General features: G+C 42.8%; 1 protein-coding gene across 1 annotated transcript; it reads left to right on the top strand.

The window, feature by feature from the left end:
- The first annotated feature begins 3,912 nt into the window (after positions 1 to 3,912).
- Positions 3,913 to 23,956, top strand: LOC102947740 (pancreatic triacylglycerol lipase). Its single transcript, XM_027818723.3, has 12 exons — positions 3,913 to 3,961; positions 5,245 to 5,399; positions 6,169 to 6,294; positions 8,507 to 8,641; positions 9,991 to 10,099; positions 13,477 to 13,596; positions 13,857 to 13,976; positions 15,995 to 16,113; positions 17,927 to 18,056; positions 19,073 to 19,184; positions 22,377 to 22,544; positions 23,893 to 23,956. The coding sequence occupies exons 1-12, from the start codon at positions 3,913 to 3,915 to the stop codon at positions 23,954 to 23,956; spliced, it is 1,407 nt and encodes a 468-aa protein (XP_027674524.2).
- Positions 23,957 to 26,183: the final 2,227 nt, after the last annotated feature.

The raw sequence follows: 26,183 nt of genomic DNA, 5'->3' as shown, positions 1-26,183 counted from the left end.
CACAAGTGGAGAACCAGTGTTGACAGGGCCAATTCGATCAGGGTAGATGTAGTCCACTTCCAACAATAGATGAGGAGGTGTCAATTCCAGGAGAGGCAAAACTGCTTCTGTAATGAGCCAGCCACTCCGAGTCCCTATTCAAGCCCAAATTAATGGTGTTAAATTTGCAAATGAATTTTAGTTCTGCTGTTTCTCTTTGAAGTCTGTTTCTGAAGTTTTTTTTTTCAAGTATAGCTACTTTCAAATCTGTTACAGAATGTCCAGGAAGATTGAAGTGTTCTCCCTCTGGCTTTTGAGTGTTACCGATCCTGATGTCCGATTTGTGTCCATTTATTCTTTTACATAGGGACTGTCCGGTTTGGCCAATGGAGTGGAAATCCAACAACCTCAACAAAAAACTGCACAGATACAGACAGACATCATCTTCCTCTCCAAGTGCAAACAGATGGACATCATACCAAATGGACTGAAGGTAAAAAATCCATTGCAATCGACATACTACACTGACTATCGTGAGAGACTGTGCCACACACTCTCAAAGAAACTGAGGAACCACCTGATCAGCATCCTGTACAGCAGACAGGAGAAGATCAAGAATGAGCTCTCAAAACTGGAGACTCTCATACAAAACCAACCTTCCACCCAAACTTCCACGTGGCTGGACTTTACAAAAACAAGACAAGCCATTTACAACAGACACTTCACTTCTCTACAGAGGAAAAAGGACAGTAAACTATCCAAACTCCTACATGCCACAGCGGGCTATAACAGTGGTACCCTCAACTCACCTAACAATATTGTTAATCTATCCAACCGCACACTTAGCCTGGTGGAAGAGTCTGTCCTATCTCAGGGACTCTCTTTCTGTCCCACCACCCCCACAAACATGATACAGTTCTGCAGTGACCTGGAAGCCTACTTTCGTCGTCTACAACTTAAGGAATATTTTCAACACACCACTGAACAGTGCACTGACCCACAGGAACCCTCCTACCAACACTACAGGAAGAAGAATTCTGTGTGGACTCCTCCTGACGGTCGAAATGACAGACTGGACTTCTACATAGAGTGCTTCTGCACACTCGCACAGGCTGAAATTGTGAACAAACAGCATCACTTGCCCCATAACCTCAGCTGTACAGAATGCAACGCCATCCACAGCCTCAGAAACAACTCTGACATTATAATCAAAGGGGCTGACAAAGGAGGTGCTGTAGTCATAATGAACAGGTTGGATTATGAACAGGAGGCTGCCAGACAACTCTCCAACATCACATTCTACAGGCCAGTATCCTCTGACCCCACTGAGGAGTACCAGAAGAAACTACACCATCTGCTCAAGAAACTCCCTGCTATAGCACGGGAACAAATCTACATGGACACACCCCCAGAGCCCCGACCAGGGGTATTCTATCTGCTACCCAAGATCCATAAACCTGGAAGCCCTGGACATCTCATCATCTCAGGCATCGGCACTCTTACAGCAGGATTATCTGGCTATTTGGACTCTCTCCTCAAACCCTACACTACCAGCACTCCTAGCTCTTCGAAATACCACCGACTTTCTGAGGAAACTACAATGCATTGGTGATCTTCCTGAAAACACCATCCTGGCCACCATGGATGTAGAAGCTCTTTACACCAGTATTCCACATGAGGATGGACTACAAGCTGTCAAGAACAGTATCCCTGATGAGGCCATGGCACACCTAGTGGCTGAGCTTTGTTACTTTGTCCTCACCCACAACCATTTCAGATTTGGGGACAACTTATACCTTCAAGTCAGTGGCACTGCTATGGGTACCCGCATGGCCCCAGAGTATGCCGACATCTTTATGGCTGACTTAGAGCAACGCTTCCTCAGCTCTCGTCCCCTAGCACCTCTCCTCTACTTGCACTACATTGATGACATCTTCATCATATGGACCCATGGGAAGGAGGCCTTTGAAGAATTCTACCTGGATTTCAACAATTTCCACCCCACCATCAACCTCAGCCTGGACCAGTCCACACAAGAGATCCGCTTCCTGGATACTACAGTGCAAATAAGTGATGGTCACATAAACACCGCCCTATACCAGAAACCTACTGACTGCTATACTTACCTACATGCCTCCAGCTTCCATCCAGGACACATCACACGATCCACTGGCTAGAGCCAAGCTCTAAGATACAACCGAATTTGCTCCAATCCCTCAGACAGAGACAAACACCTACAAGATCTTTATCAAGCATTCTTACAACTACAATACCTACCTGATGAAATGAAGAAACAGACGGACAGAGCCAGAAGAGTACCCAGAAGTCACCTACTACAGGACAGGTCCAACAAAGATAATAACCAAACGCCACTAGCCATCACCTTCAGCCCCCAACTAAAACCTCTCCAACACATTATCAATGATCTACAACCTATCCTGGAAAACGATCCCTCAGTCTCACAGACCTTGGGAGACAGGCCAGTCCTCGCTTACAGACAGCCCCCAACCTGAAGCAAATACTCACCAGCAACTACACACCACACCACAGAAACACTAACCCAGGACCCAATCCCTGTAGCAAACCTCGTTGCCTACTCTGTCCCCATATCTACTCTAGTGACACCATCAGAGGACCCAACCACATCAGCCACACCATCAGAGGCTCATTCACCTGCAAGTCTACTAATGTTATATATGCCATCATGTGCCAGCAATGCCCCTCTGCCATGTACATTGGCCAAACCCGACAGTCCCTACGTAAAAGAATAAATGGACACAAATCGGACATCAGGAATGGTAACACACAAAAACCAGTGGGAGAACATCTGAAGAAGTGAGGTTTTTACCCACGAAAGCTTATGCTCAAATAAATCTGTTAGTCTTTAAGGTGCCACCGGACTCCTTGTTGTTTTTGTGGATACAGACTAACACAGCTACCCCCTGATACAAGGCTCACAAGTGAAAAACAAGCTCAAGTATCACACTGAAATGTAAGTACAGTATTTATATTCCAATGTATTTATTTTATATGGTAAAAATGAGAATGTAAGCAATGTTTCAGTAATAATGTGCTGTGATTCTTTTGTATTTTTATGTCTGATTTTGTAAGCAAGTAGTTTTTAAGTCAGGTGAAACTTGGGGTACACAAGACAAATCAGACTCCTGAAAGGGGTACAGTAGTCTGGAAAGGTTAAGAACCGCTGGTTTAGTATATGGATCTTTTATGATTAAGGGTCTATGACCTTTACTCATACTAAGTACCTTACTCTGCACAGTCACTGGATGAAATTTCTGGCCTGTGTTATGCAAGAGGTCAGATTAGATGATGACAATGGTCCTATAGGGATTTAAAATCTATACAGCTATGCATAATACCCTTTTCTTCAACGGAACTACTGCAGAGCAACCTGCGTAAAGGCAGTGGAATCCAGTTCAGAAGATTTATTTTTATTTAGTAAAGCTATTTGTCTTTAAGTACTCTGAAAGCATCATGCATTGGCACATGCACATCTAAAATGCGGAGTTAACAACTTCTTTTTCCATCAAAACATCCTCTGCTCCGGAAATTTTACATGATAAAAACTAGTTACCTGATACATACGCTACCGCTGCTCTGTGTATTTATGATAATCTACATCTGAAGTACACACATGCCATTTTCTATCTTTCTGGGAGTTTCCTTTGAAGAAAAGCCTCAAGGATAAGTCAGGTTATAAAAGCACACACAAAGTTTGTTTAGCAATCCCTGGGGACGCCAGGTAGAGCATTGAACAGTAAGTCACTTTTTATCTTAGTTAGTAAAAGCTGCTGCTGAGACACTGTCATTGTGTGGTACAGTTACAGATTTATAATGAGAAAAAGCAATCAAAACAAAGCTTTGCCTATCATGTGGATTAGCCAGTCTAAGCTTTTTCCTTTTGACTTGTTCTAGATGCTTGGAATTTGGATTCTTGCACTTTTTCTGCTTGGTACAACCAGAGGTGAGGCATAGGATTCATGTCAATTTCAGTACAGCATTTCTATTCTGATCACAATCATTTTCTTTTCCCAGGACTTTGCTCTATGTGATGAAAGTTCTATGTGTAATGACTATCTGAGTTTGCAGCTCATTTGTAAGGAGGGTGAGAGGTATGGTTTGCCATTCCCTCAGGAAGTCCCAGCCCCAGTTCCTGAGCCTTGCAGGTTAACAAGCAGGTTTACAAAACAGGAAGTATGGGGAGATTTCTTCCCCCCAAAAATGCTGTTATCCTGGTCTTCTCCACAAGGCCACAAGGTAAAGTGGAAGGATCTTTGTACCTACTTCCTACCTTGTGCATCCAGACTAGCATGGGCACAATCTGGCTGGTAATCAATTAGGTTCACATTGTGTGAGCTATTACCAGCAGCAGAGGGCGGGGGTGGGGAACATGATGACACCTTCTGTAGTGATAATCAAGGTGGACCATTTCCAGCACTTTACAAGAACAGTAGGAGGGGAAATAAACAAAGAGAAATAGTTTTACTTTGTGTAATGACACATCCACGCTCAGTCTTTATTCAAGCCTAAGTTAATTGGATCCAGTTTGCAAATTAATTCCAATTCAGCAGTCTCTCCTTGGAGTCTGTTTTTGAAGTTTTTTTGTTGAAGAATTGCCACTTTTAGGACTGTAATCGAGTGACCAAAGAGATTGAAGTGTTCTCCAACTGGTTTTTGAATGTTATAATTCTTGACGTCTGAATTGTGTCCATTTATTCTTTTACATAGAGACTGTCCAGTTTGACCAATGTACATGGCAGAGGGGCATTGCTGGCACATGATGGCATATATCACATTGGTAGATGTGCAGGTGAACGAGCCTCTGATAGTGTGGCTGATGTGATTAGGCCCTATGATGGTGTCCCTTGAATAGATATGTGGACGCAGTTGGCAACGGGCTTTGTAGCAAGGATAGGTTCCTGGGTTAGTGTTTTTGTTGTGTGGTGTGTGGTTTAGATCAAACCTTGTCAGGGGGAAATACATACTCCCCACTACATGCTGGCCCTATTCTGTGGGCCTGTGCAGAAGGCCTTTGCATCACTGGGGTGGATTGTGGCCCGGGGAAGCAGTTGCTGTGCTCTGCCAAGGGCAATGCCTGCAGTTGTGGCTGGCCTGAATGCAGGTTGCTGCGCTCAGAAAGCACCGAGAGACCATTGGGGGAAAAGTGCTGTCGGGACAGAATGTGACAATTACAACCTACCACATCTTTGCTCATTCACATCTGATAATTTGATCTGTGTGCTACAGGAAAGGAAGTTTGCTTTGACAGGCTCGGGTGCTTCACAGATGATAAACCATGGGCTGGAACTATAGAAAGACCAGTGGCAAAGTTACCCTGGAGTCCAGAAAAGATAAACACCCGCTTCCTTCTTTACACAAAAAAGAATCCTGATAACTTTCAAGTAAGACCTATTGCTGTTTAAATATTGCAAGTGACTGAGGGTGACCAGGCAGCAAATATGAAAAATCGGGACGGGGTGGTGGTTAATCGGAGCCTATATAAGAAAAAGACCCAAAAATCGGGACTGTCCCTATAAAATCGGGACATCTGATCACCCTAAGTGACACGTACACACAGAATACAGAAACATCACCTTTTAGTGCTCTTGGCATTCCCAAGGCCAGTGAGAGAAATGGCCAACTCTCCAATGTGGTCTGGAGGCAGCATTTTCCAGGCCCTCAGAAATTTCCGGTCCACCCTACCACAAGTCTCACTAAGTCTCAAGGGACAGAATTCTCACTGGTGGATGCAACAGGTGATTCTTTGAATAGACCCAATCAAGACTTTCCCAACCCTATGCAAACGAGACCAAAGGCTCCCTCCCCAGAAAGGACGGTAAAAGTCACCCCTAGCCACACTTTGCATTTTTCCTGTGTCTGTTGAGAAATGTTAGGAAAATCTGTAGCACTGGAACTTGTTTGGTGAGAAATGGAAAGGACACACTAAAGGTGAAATCCTGGCTCCACTGAAATCAATGGCGAAACTCCTCAGCCCCTGTCCTGCAAACATACACCGACTTAATGTCACACGTGTAAAGTTAAGTGCATGTGTAAATGCTTGCAGGATCTGGGCTTGCATAATAACAGTGTTGATTTCTATTCACATTGCTGTTTTGATAAGGTTTTTACAGGAAATAGCTAAAACATTTACTGTTTTTATATCTACAACAGGAGATCACTGCAATAAATCCAGAGACGATTGGCTACTCAAATTTCAATACAAAGAAAATAACACGTTTTATTATCCATGGATTTATAGACAAAGGAGAAGAAACCTGGCTGTCGGACATGTGCAAGGTATGGTACTATCTGGATATTGTGTCATTCTCAAATCACTGAGTTCACATTTATGAAGGTATTCCTGTAATTATTCATTTTCTCTATGTCTAACCAATGCATATCGTGCCATCTGGGCTGACAAGAAGAGGAAAGCTGTCCACGTCTATCTTTACAAAATTAGGACATAAAATGTTGTTCACCTGAAATCTATTCAGTTCTAGCTCCACTTCCAGGAAAAATCGTAAACAAAATGGGCCAAATTCTACTCTGTGTTGAAGTCAAAGGGTTTATACAGACATAAATGATGACAGAATTTGGTCCAATCAATGTTTTTTCTCTGGCATACAAAAAAAATGCAGTGAAATGCTGCTTAGAAATTAAGGAGATTCCAAAGTTTGTTAAATTGGGAGAGATCAAGCTTGTTGCTTCCCAATTCTGCTGATTACGAGCTGGATTAACCTGCCAGGGTACAGGAAGGCTCTGAGGGTGGAAGGTCCACCAAGGAGAGGTGGGATAGCCCATGACACTGAACTGGGCCTGATACCTGGGGAGATGACATGGCTTCTAACATTCCTGTTCCAACCATCTGCCCCTCTGATGCATTTTTACTCATCTTCAGATCCATCTCCTCTTTTCACATTTATACAAAACGTTTTTCTGCAAGTGAGCATTTGCAATCAGAATGGCTGAGCTGGAAGGGCAAAGCTGTGCAGTTTATTCCTTTGTGTCGAGTCAGTAGCTAATTCCAGTGAAGCCTGGAGCCCTATATTTGAAAATCTCATCCTTGTCTTTGTTCTGAAAGTTGGCACTTAAGACTGATTTTATAAATACATTTTATATTGGTCTAGACAGGCTCCTCCCTCTGGTCCTAAATAGGCATTAATATCCACCCAAATTTAGAAAACTAAAAAAAATCAGTTCTCCTGGAAGAGCTGACTTGCTGTCTAGTAAAATTCTGCTCCTTCTTCTTTATAACACCTACTGTGATCCACCTGCATCAATGGATGGGGGAAATTGATGGAGCAGGTGGTGAAAGGGGCACAGTCCCAGCAGCAAGGAAGGGAGACACTCGCCAAGGGACAATAGGTAGCTTGGCCCCTGGGAGTCTCTGGCACCCATTGGCAAGTTGGGGTAGAAGGGTGCTGATTGGCCAACATTCCCCAACTCCCAGGATTTAGCCCAGTTCAGGGGACATGTGGAGCCTTTTTTGGCTCCGTTCCACCAGTAAAATTCTGCTTCTTCATCTTTGTGATACCAAAAGAGCCCTGTAGTTGGCAGCTCAGCACAAAACCACCCTTTTGCAGCTCCGAAAGCAACAATACACAAACACAGGACTTCTCTAACCTTCTCACTGGGCTGAATCCTCCTCCTCTCTCCAGCGGTCATCCCCTCCTTCAAATTTCCCATTGCTTGGTTCTAAATGACCTCAATCTCCAGATCACCAAAAAGAAAAGGAGGACTTGTGGCACTTTAGAGACTAACCAATTTATTTGAGCATGAGCTTTCATGAGCTACAGCTCACTTCATCGGATGCATACTGTGGAAGCACAGTATGCATCCGATGAAGTGAGCTGTAGCTCACGAAAGCTCATGCTCAAATAAATTGGTTAGTCTCTAAAGTGCCACAAGTCCTCCTTTTCTTTTTGCGAATACTGACTAACACGGCTGTTACTCTGAAACAGATCACCAAAGAGGCTGATGGTCCATTGATCACAGTTTGAGAACCACTGACGTACAGCCAGATTCTGCCATCCTTATTCACAACAAGAAGTACTTTACTTGCTTTCACTGGCATTACTGACACATAACCCAGAGCATAACATAATACACAAAATATATCAGAGCTGCTAAAACAGGGTGTCTTTAGCAAACCATTCTACAAGTCAGAGCAAGAGAAGCAAAACCTTATGTATCCTCTTGAAAGTATAAATCCATGTGTTTAATAAATACAGATCATATATAAGTTTTTAATTATCCCACCTTTAATTATTATGGAAAAATATAAGCTTCTAACTGAACTTATAATTTACAGGCTGTGACTCTGCATCATTTACATAAAGAATCAAGACATGAACAGAGCCCTGGTGTAATATAGGGGCTGTACTTGAAAAAATGTACAGGGAATTCCTATGACATTTATATGTCTTTCTGACTGTGTTAAGTAATTAGCAATCTGAACTGGTGCTGATAATGTTTGCTTCTGTTCTTTTTAAATATATATTTGCACCAGAGGATGTTTGAAGTGGAAGACGTGAACTGCATCTGCATAGACTGGAGCGGTGGATCAAGATGCCTATATACCCAGGCATCAAACAATATCCGTGTCGTGGGCGCTGAAGTGGCTTATTTTATAAACGTGCTTATGGTAAGGGATCTTCTCGTTCCACAATAGGATTATAGTCATAGAGTTGCTGAAATGTATTCTAATCTAAATAAACAATCACAATGAATTGTCATATAGCCAGCAAAAGACAGTTCTCCTCCTGCTACATTTTAAAGTCCTTTCAACTCCCCCATAATACATAGAGTTTGAATATTTTCATTCTGCAATTACTTTTATGTACTCTTGTGGATGTGAAGGTTTGGGTAGTTTTAAAGATAGAGAAGTAATGAGCAGGGCAATTTACCCTTTCTCAACCACGAAAGCTATAGGACCCATCTTAAGGGATACCCATACAAAAGCCTACAATAATTGGCCATTGGATAGCAACAGCCACCTCCCAGAAGGAGAGAGCAGAGTCCTTTCCCCAACCCATGAAGAAGTGTCACCTAGATCTGAGTGTTTGGGGACAGGTGGGATCTTCCCAGCTGCCCCAGGGCAGGGAGATGGGGTGTGGGTCTGTAATCAAACTAAGGGCCAGATGTACAGCTTGTGCAAATCTCATAGATCTACTGATGTCAACGTAACTCACCATTTTACACCAAATGTGGCTCTGGGGGGCATTTTCAAAGTCACAAAGAGCCATTAGGGGCCAAATTGCAGTTGAAAGTTGGTGGGAATTAGGCACCTAACTGCCATTTTTGCCTTTGAAAATCTCTCCCTCTGTCCCTAAATCTAATGACTTAAAAATGCTTGCAACTAGGCCTGAGTGCAAGGGATGGTTCCTAATCTAGGCCTGAGTGAGGAGAGGGATGGTTCCTAATCTTTTCTGAACCAGTTTGCCTCCGGCTAGCGTAAATACTAGGGGGCTGGCTCGCCATTGCCTTGCAGCCTGTGTTGTCAATTACATCTGTGCAAATTACAAATCGGAATGGTAGTGTTTAGCACTCACGTTGCACTGGTGCTCACTCCCACACAAGGTGCAAAGCAGTGGAGAATCAGGCCTTAGCAGAGTGTGGGTGTCCTACATAAGAGTGGCCATGAATTTTTTTCCCTGGACATTCATGAGTCGGCAAAAACAATGTCAATAGGACGCCAAATACACTTCCGTTCACAGTGGGGCAGGGAATAAGGGGTCTGGCTGGTGGATCCATGACTATCCACTGCCAAAAATCTCACATGTGTGCAGAAGTTGCAGAGGTTAATAATGCCTTGAGGCTGTAGTAGCAGCTACTGAATGGCTCTGTTACTGCTCTACACCCTGGGCCCTGTCCTCCCTCCAATTCCATGGACCTCTGCTCTGCACAGCCCATTTCTGGCTTTAGTTGTGTAAGCCAGAGCTCATATTAGTGAAAATATAGATTCTCTTTCGTTACAATTGATGTTTTCCTCAGGAACAATATGGATACTCTCCTTCCAAAGTCCATGTCATTGGCCATAGCCTTGGAGCACATACTGCAGGGGAGACAGGGAGAAGGAGGCCAGGCCTTGGAAGAATAACCGGTAGGTTAATGAATTATAGCTCAGTCTATACCAATGAAGAATCTGAAGAGAGCATTGTTAGACCTTAACATTACCTGGCATTTTTTTACTAAAACAACTACAGTATCTGACTGAAGGGCAACCCTCCAGTGTAATGAACTGGTGTGTGTGTGTATGCGTGCATGCGCATGTGTGGATGTCTGCCACTGCCCCCTACAGGATGGAATCAGAACTGCACAACTGTATCATAACCTCATATTGCTAACAGCCAAAATTGTGCCCTTCTGCAATAACACCATCCCACTCTCAGGAAGATGTTACCCAGGTGGGAATCTCCATAAGGATCCCTTCATGGTGTTCTTGCCCTAAACTTAATCTTTGTGGGAGGAGGTATATGCCCCCTGCAGAATGTCCCTGAGATCTTCTTACATCAGGGCTAAATTTGTCCCCATGAAGTGCAGTGGGCAGGAGACGGTTAGCTGCATGGGGTAGTGATCTGTACCAGCATCCCATCCCTAGGATATGGCTGGCTTCTGCTGTGTACAGCAGGTCCTCTTTTGTCAGCTGTGCTCTAAGGATGGTCCCAGGGAGCATGGGCTATTCTGGCTTGGTACATAATGACTTAACATTGCAACACTGTGGCATTCTGACTGCCACTAAAGCTGCTCAGTGGAAACGCACAACAATCTAGTTCATTTGACAGATTTTAAGTTACCTGCACCAGTTGTAATAAGTCTGATTTTTTCCAAAGCATTCGCCCAACACTGTTATAACAATGCAGGCTTAACATGGTGATTCCCACTTTCCTTATCCTGGCAGATTTTCTCCTATCGTTTACTTCTCTCATTAAGCCAGCTTGTTGTGCAGGTGCAGCAGCATGTCCTGTATTTAAGATCACCCACTGTTTGGGTGAAGTGTGCTGTCCGCAGCACAGCAGTGAGAGGAGTTAATTGTCTGGTGCCGTGGTTTTGCTGTCCAATATCCATTCCCAGAAAAGGACTGATTGAAACTGACGTAGCAAAGACAGAAGGTTGACCCTTCAAATGTAACCCTTTAATCTCCCTGCTTTCGTAGGTTTACATCAAAGCCTTCACATCTGGGCAATGCATTTACACACATTAATTTTAATTTATGTTATTTTTCCAGCAGATTTTTTTTTTAGTTTAATTTCTTAGGTTTTTGAAAACAACAGGAAAACAAAAATGTGCTGTGAAACTGACCATAGCAACTGTTTTAGGGCTTGATCCTGAAAGATGCTGAGCACTCTGGCCCCAATCCAGCCAACTATTTAAGCATGTGTTTAACTTAAAGGATGTGAGTGGTCTTATTGGTCTCAGCGGAACTACTCCAATGCTTAAGGTTAAGCACATGCTAAAGAGCTTTGCTGGAGCATGGACAGAGCACTCAGCATCTTGCAGGATCAGGCCCTATGACCTGCTAAGGTCATAGGACAAATCCTAACCCCTCTCCCTTAAGCTCTTTAGATGCACCAGGCTTGAACTGCAGTAGAAATGTCACTGTTCCATTGCGCAGAGGAGAACAAGCAATATAACAGAAGGTGCAAAAGGATTCCACAATCACCTGCATAACCCCAGCACAATGCTCCACAGTGGCTATCTCGGGGGGATTGTCCAAGGGGTTCACAAGTGGTTGGGGAGAGTGACACCAGCATGGCCGCTGAGACAGCCAACTGCACAGATTCACTGCCTGCAAAGCCTTCTTTGAATTAAAAGAGAGGGAGAGCACAACAACCTGCGGCCACTAGTACAGCTCATGGGCCAGAGTAACAGCTGCAGACAGAGTGTTCAGTGCCCTGGCTCTGGGCTGGATGGATGGGCGGAGGATTCCCGCCTTTCAGCAGCTGCACAGGTGACTCACCCAAAGCTCCTTTACTCCAGGGCTGTGGTGTTCACGTTTTATTAATACAGTCCAGACAAGCTGCAACTTGACTATTTGTAGTAGTGTTATTCATTATGCCAAGAGAGCTTCTGCATAGCAAACTGATATATCACATAATACACATTTATTTACCTATTTCTGAAAATACAGCTAATGTATCCCTCAGACTTCAGGGCCAGGCTGTTTTACAGACATATTCAGCACTCACCCGGACAAGCTGTTTGTTTGGATTCCTCATTCAGCACACAGGCCAGACAAAGAGGGATGTGCATTAGGCAGAAAAGCTGCCCCTCATGCACAGAAGCCAATTTCAGATGTTATGAACTTAACTTTTTTCCATTATAGCATCTTCCAAAGAGTCTGGGCCTGCCAACCCTTGGACTAGTAGTGTGCAAAATTCAACTTAAAAACAAAACTAAAACTGCTGCCCAGGAAAGCATCAGGTACCAGCACAGGATAATAAGCGCTTTGTAATTTACAGGATTTTACGAGCACTTGAGTCGGATGCAGTGAATGAGAAAGAAAATGGGTCTCAGGTTTATGCTAATATCAAAACTAGGTGTCTAAAGCTAGGCTATGTCTACACTTGCAATTGGACGACAAAACTTTTGTCGTTCACAGGTACTTAAGTCCCTCACCCCCGAAAGACAAAAGTTTTTCCACGGCAAGTGCCTGTGTGAACGCCCACGTTGTCGGCAGGAGCACATTCCTGTCGACAATGCGAACCCTGCTCATTGGGGATGGAAGTATTTGTTGGCAAAAGTGCCGACAAACAGCATTCACACTGCCTGACTTCTAGCGACACGGCCGTGTCGCTAAAAGCTGTGTCGTGTAGACATGGCCTTAGGCTCCAAAATCTGTATCTAGGCGCGTAAACAAGCATCATGATTTTCAAGTGTGTTGAGCACCCAACAGCTCCTACGGACTTCAAGCACGTCTGAGAATCAGGCCATTCAGGATATGGATTTAGGAGCCTCACTTTAGGCACTCTTTAAAAAAAAAAAAAAAAAAAAAAAAAAGTTGTCCTAAAACAACAATCTATGTTGCAGTAGTTGGAATTCAAGTATAAACATTTACAAGGCCAGCTCCTCAGCTGGCATGAATCGGTATAATTCCATTGACTTCACTGGAGCTACCAATCTACACCAGCTGGAGATCTGTCCCACAGTGTTTACCAGTGCTGCAACTAGGCATTTTAGTGCCCGGGCGAGCAAGCATATTTGCACCCCTACCATTTTTTCACCCCATTTTTCCACCCCCCCAGAGCTTTGCTTCCTGGGCTGTTACCCTGCTCACCCTGCTTTGGTTACGGCCTTGGCATTTACCACTGACAGATCAATCATTCTATATATTTGTTAGCGACTCTAATTCTGAAGTGAATACTACTATGTAGCCGCCAGAGACCCATCTTCAAATATATACAGTAGTAGAGCTAGCTAGCTATATTTATGGACACACATAAGTGCACGCACGTGTAATTGTGCATATATTTCTTTAAGGACTGGATCCTGCGCAGCCTTATTTTCAAAATACTCCCATTGAAGTCAGACTAGATAAGACTGATGCAGCCTTTGTTGATATTATTCATACTGATTCAGCTCCCACGATTCCATATCTGGGTAAGTTTCCAGCTGCATTGTATTATTATTATTGCTTTATCCTGTGGTAGCACCTAGGAGTCCCAGTCACACAATATGACCCCACTGCTGTACAAATACAGGAAAAAAACAACAAAAAATAAACAAACAAAAAAGCCCACCAGTCATTGTCTCAAAGAGCTTACAAACTAAAGCCCTATAGCGTTATGTAGAGCTGCTGCCAGGAAATACGTGACGGTATTTAAATTAAAATTTGCTTACCCCCGTTACAAACATTGCAGGTTTTGGCATGAGCCAGGCTATAGGACATCTTGATTTTTATCCAAATGGAGGAATACAGATGCCAGGATGTAAGAAGAATCCTATTTCACAGATTGTTGACATTGATGGAATCTGGGAAGGTAAATATGTTAAGCAGATGATGACTTCTATTAAGGGTCTACATCAAAATGTATTGAGCTAACATAACAGCAATCTGCTTATTTCAACTATTTTTGATTATTTTCTTTATGAATGCTAATAGTTACAGCCACAAACAACAGTGAAACTGATAGTATGGTCCAAATGTACTCTGGGGGACACTTTCTAGTAGAGGGATCAAAGAATGAGTAGCACGAAGGCTTTGCTTTGGGAAAAGGGAAGGCTTTGCTTTGCTGATGGGGTTGAGATTTGGCATCTTTACCTCCAACCACCCAGAGCGTCTGCATTGTCAAGTAGTGGGTATCCGTACAAGGTTGGGGGCGAGGAGCAATAACAATAGTTCCTGCTCCCCTTCCACATGTGTTTGGGCTCCATGGGTCTGCAAAGACCCCGATCCCACCAGCCATGTTCCTTCAAGGACCTTGGCTGACCCACTATTCAAACTATCCAGCTTTGGCTCTAATGGAGCAAGATTAACTTGAGTTTATTGTAAATAGTCCATCATGCTGCCAAATAACAGGAACAAACTTCAGTGTGATTGTTCCAGTGCACCTTGCACTGTTCCCAGGTAACTCCACAATAGAAACAAATATTAATTCATTGGTCCATCTCATCCAAAACTGCTGCCAGTTATCTAATCAGAGAAACAAACCCTACTCAAACTATGCCAGAAGTTTAGCTCTGGAACAACAACATTCAACTTTGTTTCTATTATGTTGTCATCTGGCAGCCATACTGGGTGAGAGTGGAACAATAACATTCATGTCTATTTCGGCTTTGGGATCTCTGGCTTCAATTGTTTTGTGAGCTTTGGCAGCTAAATTCAAATGTGTTTCTATTCTGTAGTTACCTGTTAGCAATTTGGGTTGCACTGGAACAATGTAATTTTTGTTTCTATTATTAGGCAGTTGGAAAGAGTTTGGCGTATGATAGATCATGCGCATTCAGATTTGTTCCTTATTTTGTATATTCCAAATCCTGTTGTTATTATTATTGTTAAGAATCCTGTACATCCTGCCATACATTTACATTGTACCCGACAGAACGTAAATAAAGCACATACCCTGCCCTGCAAACCCCTGCAGTATAAGATTCCAAAGCTGCCAAAGGATCTGCAAGCACGAACTTTTACATCTTTTGGGAAATCACATTGATAAATCAAGACAGACAGTAAGGACAACATCCCAGCTATAGCAGACATTTATTTTCCCTCTCTCATAAAACCTGAAAATTTTCCTGGGATTTCTTTCCTAGCCCTTTCCCTATGAATCTCTTCTTTGCAATTACTGGCCTATTTCTGCAGTCTTTACTCACAAATTCTTGCCTGTGTAAGCACTGCAGGATCAAGTTCTCTATTAATAAGGATGCAGAAAAACCCCTTGCACTTAATTACTTCTTTTTTTCACCTAAACCCAGAACATTTAAGGAATTTTAGTACAAAATAACGTATTTAAAATAATAACATGCCCCTTCCCCCCCGCCCCCGCCTCAAAGAATCAGGTGGTCAGATTCGCAGTCTGCATAAATCAGCATTGCTCCAGGAAGCTTAGTGTTAAGGAGGAATAGTGTTTCACACACTACATTTTGTTTCCTTTTATATAATGATAAGGTGAGCTGTTCCCTACAGAGGCCCTTTATTCATATTGGCGAGCATTACTGCAATTAATCACACACTGGGGGCTATGCATGTGAGTAAGTACTCACCAACATGAACGAGGAGTGCACGCTCGGACCCTATGTTGGTTACACATCTGCATTTTGCACATTCTGTACGATGTGCATTACACCGAGGGTCAATACAGTCACTGAAGAAATAGGTCTCAAACGGCAACTCAGGTGCTGCCCAGACTTGTGACGACGTAATGTGGAGCTTTATAAATCATTCAAATGCCACGATCAGTTCAATACCACGATTCCAGTCTGAATAGTTTACAGAAAAGAAAAACCTAACAACCAATAGCCTTGCAATACGGTATGTAATCGGAGCTTCTTTCCACAGGAACTGGTGAGTTTTTTGCTTGTAATCATTTGCGAAGCTACAAGTATTATTCTGACAGCATCCTCACTCCCGATGGCTTTCTCGGATACACCTGTGCTTCATATGACATCTTCCAGACAGTAAGTCATTCTCACATCCCAAGGAATGAGTGGCTCTTGTCTGTGCAGCTGCATGCGGTACAACCAGAGTCTATTCAGCTCAGGCCACTTTGCACTGCGTGAGTGCAGGCATAAGGGGAAGTAAGGGATGCGCTGGGGCACTGGGGGATGGGGATGGGGCACGGAAGGGGCATGGTGGAGCAGAGTTATGCCTGGCTCTACAGTGGCCTGAGGTTCCTGAGAGACCTCATGCCAGTGGCATAAGTTAGAGCTGCTCCTGCAAGCTCTCACCCCGCTGTGTCAAAGAGGGGCTCAGGCAGGGGGGGAAGAATCTGCCCCAGTAATTATTTATTGTGCACATCCAAGGAGAATTGAGCACAGCCCCCATATTTTAGCATTTTGTCTTGCAAATAATTCTGAAATAAAATCATTTACCTTAAGGTTCACTGCATGCTCAGTGACTCCCCTGATGACCTCAAGGAACAAATACAGATGGGATGTGGCCTAAAGCCACTGCCTTCTCCTCAGGCCCATAGCTCTATGTATGACCCAGCTCAGTTAGCTAACACTGTAGCAGGCTCATCAACCCAGCTATGTGGCCCACCCACCAGTAGAGGGGAACAGAGCTCCATGTGCAAGGGGTAAATAACAATAATACCGAGCACTTACATAAACCGTTGCATCATCAAAGCACTTCACAGCCACCCATTAGATGAGCCAGGGAGAGCGTGATCCCCATCTGCTACCCCTATTCTAAACCACTGAGTTCAAGAGAGGGAACTTAGAGAAATGGAGATGCCTTCTTCTAGCGAACAGCAAACTGGGATGAAGTACAAAGGAGACATTCATTTCTCCAAATCCATGAGGTGCCAGGCAAGGCCTGTCCTCCTCCTGCCCTCTCTACGGCAGCTTATTTCAAGCGGAGTTAGAGTTAGCCCATAGACCTGGCTTAGCAGCTTTTTTCTACACCACTCACGACTACACACGCCTATCACTAGCAGGGCTGGAGTGAACTGCATGTCATCAGCTGGATAGTATTGATGGGTCTGAACATCAGAAGATGAGGAGGATTGGAGGGAATAGGTTAATTCACATGAGCTTTTCCTGTGGGGGGAGAGAATGGGGCTGTTTTGCAACGTGCTGCCACAGAGAGAGAGAAACAATTATATTTTTAGAGTTTCTGTGGCCAAATGATTTTTTCCCTGTCTCCTTGGGATAGAGCCTCATTAGGATCAGCCAGCAGATGGAGTGACATGATTGTTCCCCTCTATTCAGCACTGGTGAGGACTCATCTGGAGCACTGTGTCCAGTTTGGGGCCCCACACTACAAGAAGGATGTGGAAAAATTGGAAAGAGTCCAGCGGAGGGCAACAAAAATGATTAGGGGGCTGGAGCACATGAATTATGAGGAGAGGCTGAGGGAACTGGGATTATTTATTCTGCAGAAGAGAAGAATGAGGGGGGATTTGATAGCTGCTTTCAACTACCTGAAAGGGGGTTCCAAAGAGGATGGATCTAGACTGTTCTCAGTGGGAGCAGATGACAGAACAAGGAGTAATGGTCTCAAGTTGCAGTGGGGGAGGTTTAGGTTGGATATTTGGAAAAATGTTTTCACTAGGAGGGTGGTGAAGCACTGGAATGGGTTACCTAGGGAGGTGGTGGAATCTCCTTCCTTAGAGGTTTTTAAGGCCCGGCTTGACAAAGCCTTGGCTGAGATGATTTAGTTGGGGATTGGTCCTGCTGTGAGCAGGGGGTTGAACTAGATGACCTCCTGATATCCCTTCCAACCCTGATATTCTCTGATTCTGTGAATTGGCACATATATTTCGATTAGGATAACTGCTTCCCATGTGCCAAAGGCGGATGCCCCGAAATGGGTCACTATGCAGATAAGTTTAAGGACAAAGTTACTTCTGAGATCCAGAAACTTTATCTGAACACTGGAGAGGCCCAGGATTTTGCTCGTAAGTTCCTACTTTTTTACTTGCTTCTATTTACACTTGAGCACCAACATAATTTAAAATATTTAAAATATTTCCCTCTCACTTTAAATTAGTTTTAACAGATGAAGGACCATACCATGGTGGAGGAGCCCTCTCCCCTCCCTGTCTTGACAGCACCAGTCCCAGAAAGCCCCCAACATAACTCCATAGGTGTAGTTTGACTTCTATATTTGGGGAGACAGCTCCAGTCTGGCCAATGGAGCTATGCGTGTGTGTGGGGGGGGGTGCAAATTCCATGCCTGTCCAAGGCTTACAGTTTGGGGGTGAAATGCCCCCTCACCCTCCAAACTAGGCCCATGCATAACTCCTTCCCCTTATGCTGGGGGTGGGAACGCAGCTGGAGTAGGAGGTAGCATAGCCACTTTTCCCAGCTGTAAGTCAACGGAAAGTTCCCCTCGACAGAATACTCCTCCGGCTGTCGGATGCTTTAAGTCCTCTTTGCCCTGCTTACGGACCAGAAAATCCAGTCCTCACTCTTCAGTGTTGTTCCCTACAACACCCCCAAGTTGCGAATAGGTACTTTCCTGCTCAATATGACATGTGATATGTTCCTTCTATCACAGTATGGACTATTTTTCACAAATAAACACAAAGTCCATGAATTTCCTCTGCCTTTGATCTTTGTGCAGTCATTCACACTGTGCTAACTGGGAATAAAATGCTACTACCAGTGTGCGAGGAGAATTGTGATTTGCTAGGGTTTTACACTCTTTTTGCATGGCTGTAAATGACTGCAGAGTGTGCAAAGCAGTGGAAAAGCAGGCTCCTAGTATTCTCCTATAAAAACATTCTATTCTATTGTATTCTCGTCATTCCAATCAGGCCAGAATTTAATCTTGAGCTCAAAGTGAAGTGACAGTGATGTTTTCCCTTTGTTTTGTCCTGAAACATAAAGTAATGATAGAAAATCAAAACTAGGCCTGTTGCGTTTGTTTCTATGTGGGTACAATCGAATTCATTTTATTTCTGCTGTGTAGGTTGGAGATATAAAGTATCTGTGTCAATTGCTGGAAAGAGCAAAGTGACTGGGTATGTAAATATTGCCCTGTACGGAGCTGGAGGAAACACAAGGCAATATGAAATTGTTCAGTAAGTTCCATATTATAACGAAAAATGAGCTTCTCTGCTATTAGAATATTTAATTCATCTATTTTTAATTAATGCTTCTTCTTAATCTACAGGCCAAATTTTGCTCTCACATACAGTGGTGTAAATCCATACTAACTGTATTGACTCTGCATTTACATCAGAAGAAGCGTTAGAATTTAGCCCTACTTCTCTGATAACTATAGGGATACAAGAACCTGGGGCTAGATCCTGATCTCAGTTACACCATGTAACTTAACTGAATTCTAAAATGATACTATGGATTTACACTAGTATAATTCTGATCCCTTATCTTTTGCATGTTTGTAAAATGTTGTATCAGTTTATGGTGCTATCATAGGCAGCTTGGCCTGTCATCAGGATTGCCTGACACTTTCCTTTACAAAACCCTATTTTTGTGTGCTCATCACTTTGCCAAACTTTAACCATTTCTGCTGAAATTTTCTATGTCAGATGTCTGCCTTGGACAGAAAGCCAGGCAGATATTAAATTTCAGCTAGAATGGTTCAGGTGTTTCTGAGAAAGAGATTAAGGAAAAATACAGTGTTTTGCCCATGTTAAAAAAATTCTTACAACCATTAGAACCAAGAAGTTATAAAATTAGAGGATATCAGGGTTGGAAGGGACCTCAGGAGGTTGTCTAGTCCAACCCCCTGCTCAAAGCAGGACCAATCCCCAACTAAATCATCCCAGCCAGGGCTTTGTCAAGTCTGAACTTAAAGTTCTAAGGCCTTCATGCTTTAGAGCAGAAACTTTAAATTTACCAGTGGGGTCATCCTGGTGTCAGGAATCTCTTTTGCCATCCCCATGAAAATTCATCCACATTTGTCCTACATTTCTGAAAAATCTCAGTTTGCACATGCTTAGTAAAGACCTGTTAGAGTTTGACATTAAATTCTCCAAAGAATCCATCTGCACTGAGTATGCTCCAGCCCCTCACAGCTGCTATCTGCAACCATATTGTGCATGCAGCATCCCAACAAAGCTCTTGGGTATGCTCTATCCCATGGCTGCAGGAGCTGAGCAAGACCTTCCCTGCAGATGTTGCTCTAGGCAGCCAGGGGCCACTGTGGTACCAGGCACAGGAACTGAGAGTAGGGACACAGTGTCTGTTGTACCCTCAATGCTCCCCCATGCAGCAAGGAGGAGAAGAAAACAGCCTAACTGGAATGAAGAGATGTGAGGAGGTGCAAGAAACTGGGAAAGAACAGGATTAGTGGGGAGATGGGGGTTGCTGGAGCCACAGTACAGGGGATGGATGGGGGTTAGGGGCAGGGAAGCAAAGAGGGAGCGAGCAGGAGACAGGGGGTGGAGGTTTGATGTGGCGGGGCAAAGACAGAGGAAAATGGATAGCATGTGATCAAGTAATTTAGAAGAGATAATATGCAATGGTGTAATTTAAGACTATCATAATATATACACACACAAAAGGCCAAATTAAAGTTGCATGGACAGCCTTAAGTCTGTTTTTTTCTAACTTATGAGTGCTTGACTTTGCAACATTAACAATGCTCTTGAACTTTTTTGGGGTGTAATTATATATAAACTGAAATTTATGCTGCCAAAGGGTTTAGCATGAGAAAGCTGGACTTTTTAAAAGAGCCTAAACTCCCTTTGAAGTTGAAATTGTAGATGCCCAAATGCCCTTGAAAGTCAGTGGGACCTAGGTGCTTTGCGCCCTTAGGCTTTTTTAAAAATCCCAGCTGTAATGCACATTGAATAAAGCTATGCATTGCAAAGCATTGCAATTTTCTGCTGCAATGTTGAGTTTATTTTGATTTTCTGAGTTAACAATCCTGTTCATTTTTTGTGCTAGCAGTACAAATATGTTAGTGCTGGATTACTGTTTATCTGGCATGGTCAGTAATATATTATGCTGCCATGGAAATTTGGAAGGGTAGTAGATCTAATGGGAAGATATTTTAAGTGATTTTCATTATAAATTATGTTCAGCTAGATTTGATTTAAATTCTCAAGGGATGCTAACAGAAGGCACAGCTCTGACACAAAGCGCTTACCAAGTAAATTCTGCTTGATGGGCAACCCACACATATACTTTGCCAATTTGTGTCTCTCTTTGTATCCTTTCCCCACGCCCACTCCCATGCGTTCTCTGTGCCTAGAACTGCCTTCCTAACCCCATTCGCCTTGCCACCTCCCTCTTCTCCTTTAAATCGCTTCTCAAAGCCCACTTCCTTAATGAGTTCTTTGTGCAAGTAATTGGAGCTACTCTGGATTTATGCCACTGTAGATGAGAGGAGAATTTGGCCCCTTGTCTCTACGGAAGAAAAGGCCTGGTGTGCTAACAGCAGTCAGAGAAGAGATGCACAGAAAAGACTACCCCAGGATTGACTTCTCCACCTGACATTTCCCAGCCAGGCATGGAGTTTCTTAGCCTACAAGAAGTTGATTTTTTTTGTTTGATTCTTGCTAGAGCCTCCCCTCTCCCTAAGGCTCTTCCTGCATGACCAATCCAACCGTGTCAGAGACTCGGTGAAAACATGGGTGTCTCCTGACTGAGTCTACACACCTACATTTTGTAGCACATATGGCACCACGCCTGTGTTTTGCAACTGAACTGAAGATAAAACAGGTCTAACATATGTGCAAAACATGGCCAAGACCCTGCCTACGCTACCAAATGAAACCATGCTGCAGCCAAGCCTCAGGGCACTGTGTTGTAACTGGGTCCCCTGGAACACTATATTTTAATATAGGGGAGGTACTGTGGAGCATGGGTATGCCAGACAAACATCCCTTTGGTCAGCAGGTAATGCATTCTGATGAACATTGATTTCATATGAGGACAGGAAAATTTACAAATTTTTGTGTAACATGAACATTTACATGATATTGAGGTAACCGAGACAATAGAATGGGTTTCCTAGGGAGGTGGTGGAATGTCCATCCTGAGAGGTTTTTAAGGCCCGGCTTGAGAAAGCCCTGGCTAGATGATTTCGTTTGGGTCGGTCCTGCTTTCAGCAGGGGGTTGGACTAGATGACCTCCTGAGGTCTCTTCCAACACTAATCTTCTATGACTCTATGATCCTTACTGTTTGACAAGCTGAAGGCCATGTTCATTATCAATATGCTACTGTAGCTACTCAAACAGCTACACTGTATTGGTAATTAATATTAAAACTCACTGGATATTATACACTTTTGTTCTTGAAGGGGGACCCTCAAACCAGGCGAAACATATGCCAACTTCATTGACGTTGAACTTAATGTTGGGAAAATTACAAAAGTTAAATTTCTTTGGAACAACCATGTCCTAAACCCAGCCCTACCCACACTGGGAGCAGCAGCGGTCACAGTGCAAGCTGGAGAAGATGGAAAAGTGTATGTATATTTATTGTGAAAATTTCAAATTCTTTAGGAGCTACAAGTACAGCACGACATATGAGGGTAATAGTGCTTGCACAAGAGCAGCCATTTAGAGCATTAAAAAAAAGAAAAAAAAGAAAAAAGGAAAAGTTTAAATTTCCTTCCCCACAAGATACCAGTGTAGCCTACTGGTAAATATTTGTCAGATATCGTCAAGGAAAAATTATAAAAACATCTGGATTTGGCTTCAACAAGAGCAACGGTTTTGTATAAACCTCTGTGCTTTGGATAGGAAAGGTTAAATTAACTGTGGCTTAGGTAATCAGCACAGCTCTTTCCAGACATCAGACTATTGGGTACTGCAAGTTTTATACTAGAAATGGCCATCAGGGTTTAAAACTTACACTAGGGGGCTGATCCACTGTCCATTGAAGTCAATAGGGGTCTTTCCACTGATTTTAATGGGTGTTGGATCAGGCTCTGGAAGAGTAAAAGGTAATGGTAATATGTCTTCAGTTCCCACATACAGAGCTAGTAGTTATAAATTGTGCTTAAAAGGCCTGTTCCAAAGCTCACTGAACTCCACTGAAAGACTCCCGTTGACTTCAATGGGTTTTGGATAAGGCCTTAAGACTGTAGAAGCAGTGTACTGCATGGCAGTTACTGATTGGAAGGTGCTCGTTAAGTTAATTCTTTTAAAACAGCATGTTTCAATCAGTTACCCACCAATGATGTTTTGTTACCTTTTCTGCCCTTCTGAATGGAGACACAATGAAGGGGGAGGTACATTCAATGGATCATGGATATAATTAAAAAAATCACACAGCTAAAGTCCAGTCACTTGAAATAGAGATGTGGTGGGGGAATCTCAAGAAAACCAAAATGTTCACAGCTCAGTAAACTATGGTACAGCAGAGTGTACAAGTCTACTTCTGGTTTTTGCATTCAACAGATCAACATGCTGAGGGATACGTCCCCATGAGCTATTCTATTTATAAACGTCCCATGAGCTATTCTATTTATTCATGTCTTGGCAAACACTGAGCAACCATCATCTCTCTAATGCTGGTGGTATGAAAATTCAACAGGAAAGGTACACAACCAAAGGAATGAAGCCAAAAAAGAGAGGCCAACCAATCAGGATGATTAAAGTCCCGTGGTGTTTTAGCAGGAAATAATATTTCACATTTAGCAACCCAAAGCATTTGCTTGTTCTTTTGTGCCAATGTAACAGTATTTCATCATAACCTTGTCAAAAAACAAATTAGGTTGGCTTATTCTATTAAAAAACCACTGATACAAGTACAAAAAAGAAATAAATCTAGACACACTAAAAGCACTTTACATCTTTTTTTCTCCTCAGGTTTAATTTCTGTGGCAGCGAAACTGTGCGAGAGAACGTTCTGCAAACTCTTACATCTTGCTAACAACATACAAAAATGTCAGCACTGTATGTTAATATTAATAAAAGTTGATAATGAATAACTGTCCCACTCCTTTTATCATCATTATGTGTATTATGGTAGAACCCAAAAGGTGCTGGCCATTATGCAAATGTACAAGAAGACACGCTCCCTATGTGGAGGGACTTACAATGTTCAAAGATGCAAACATATGGAACATAGGGAACAAGGATATGATACATAAGCATAGTGATCAGGGAGGTTGTCATCTGTTAAGGAGGTGAATTGGTTGTCTCAAATCAGAGGACGTACTGAAGCAAATCCTGATCTCAGTTACTCCCATGTGACCCCACTGAAGTCTCTGGAGCTGTACAGGTACAACTGAGTGCAGAGTTTAGCCCAGCTAATGTTTCCACAAACTGGCATAAGTTTCACATTGCCCAATGCCTAAAAACAGACAGACTGAGTCTGAGTGTCCAGAAAGGTCACACGGAGGCAAGTGAGCATGCTTCATCCACTAGCTGTGGATGAAGAAGCGAAGGAGAAAGGGTGTTTGTGAAAGCATAATTTTTAATAACTCTTACAATCCTGCTCCATATGGGCAGTCATAGTCACACAGGATCCAATACTAAGCTGGCTTGTGCAGGCAGACACAATAGCCCCTTAAGTAGCAAGAGTGTTCCATTGTGGCCAAACTGGTGAGTCAAAAAAACAGAGGACCCATCCAGGGGAATTTGCATCCACTTACCCACTGAGCATGTGACCTCCACAACCAGTCTCCACAAGAAAACAGGAAGAGAGATGTGCATGTGTGAGGGACATGGCCACTGGGTACATTCAAGCACATGCAGCGGCAGAGTGGCTGCTACCCCTTCTATAATCACTGGTAACCAGACACAGCCTGGTTGCCTGGACACTGTACCCTGCAACCTGATGTCAGGGCTCATTGCATCTTGCAGCCTCTTGACATTGCAGCACCTGGTCCTTTTTGTCACAGAGGGGCTGTCCTACAGAACCTGGCTCACAAATTTCAGTGACTCCTCCTAGGGCACCTTCTACAGGCATATTAACTTCCTAATGTTGAGGGAGATTTCTGCCTTTGTTTTTCATTCCTCATAGCTTGGTATAAGCAGATACTTGCCCATACTCTTGTTTTGACAGTAGTGATATTCTCAGCATTATCCTCTGCCATAGCCACTCCAGCAGACCATATAATTTTAACAAATACCTAACAGAATCAGGACATTAAAATTGACAATGGTATAATAAAAAAAATCCTTCTTTAATAATGAACTGGAATAGCTTCCACTTGTTTTAGCAGAATAAAAATGAACACTTTACAAAGCTGTTACATAAAATGCATTGTTAAATGAACAACAAATTACTTTCCCTTTTGCTAGCTTTTAATGCTAATGGTGCTATTTATTCCTGACCTTTTGAAATATTAGATTTTTTAAATTACAACATGAAAAGAATTCTTGTTTGAAAACGCAAGTGACTTTAAACCACATGTTATTACTTTTAAGTATAGCATGTACATGCATCATTCATTTCAATGTCCCATTTATAGCTAATTGGTATATATTTCAGTTGGCGTATATTGTTCTCTTGCAAACGTGTCAAATTCCTTAACGATGTCAGTGACAAAAGCATAGTGCTTGGGATATATAAATTACGCTCTTTACCATATAATCACTCTTATCTATTAGAAATGTTGTTTGCGACAAATCATGTTCAAAATACATACCGGATTGATTTTTTTTTTAACTTTAGTATCTCACCATTCACAGCAAATCTTTGATTGAATCTTTAAATGCAGAAATGTTTTGGTTTTACCTGCATAATTTCAGAGATGTATTTTGCTGCATTTTAAAAACTGACTTTTTCATCAAAGGAAGAGAAATACAAGTCAGACCTCAAAATGTCTCTTTTGTTATCAACATTACAAAACAAATCTGGGAGAACTGTGTTGTGGAATGAGTTATTTGATGACCAATACCCTACACTGTAGTTTAGTTTTTATAATCCCGGCTGGAAATTACTATTATTTTGTTGGTGTGCAGTGTTACTATTAGAATTTCAAATGCTAAAGGCAAAATGGCTTATGTACTTTCATTACATTTTAGATTGTCCTTGTTCTGGGTTGCGCGCTCTCTCTCTCTCTCATATGCAATAGCACTGTATTTTCAGCTGTCAGGGTTTTTTTTGTATATTGGACTTGAGTAAGCCTGGTGGAATATACCGTATGTTG

The sequence above is a fragment of the Chelonia mydas genome, chromosome 7 (genome assembly GCF_015237465.2).
Source record: "Chelonia mydas isolate rCheMyd1 chromosome 7, rCheMyd1.pri.v2, whole genome shotgun sequence".
In the NCBI taxonomy this organism is placed as follows: domain Eukaryota; kingdom Metazoa; phylum Chordata; order Testudines; family Cheloniidae; genus Chelonia; species Chelonia mydas.
The sequence above is the reverse complement of the archived record's forward strand: the minus strand, read 5'-3'. Positions and strand labels throughout refer to the sequence as shown.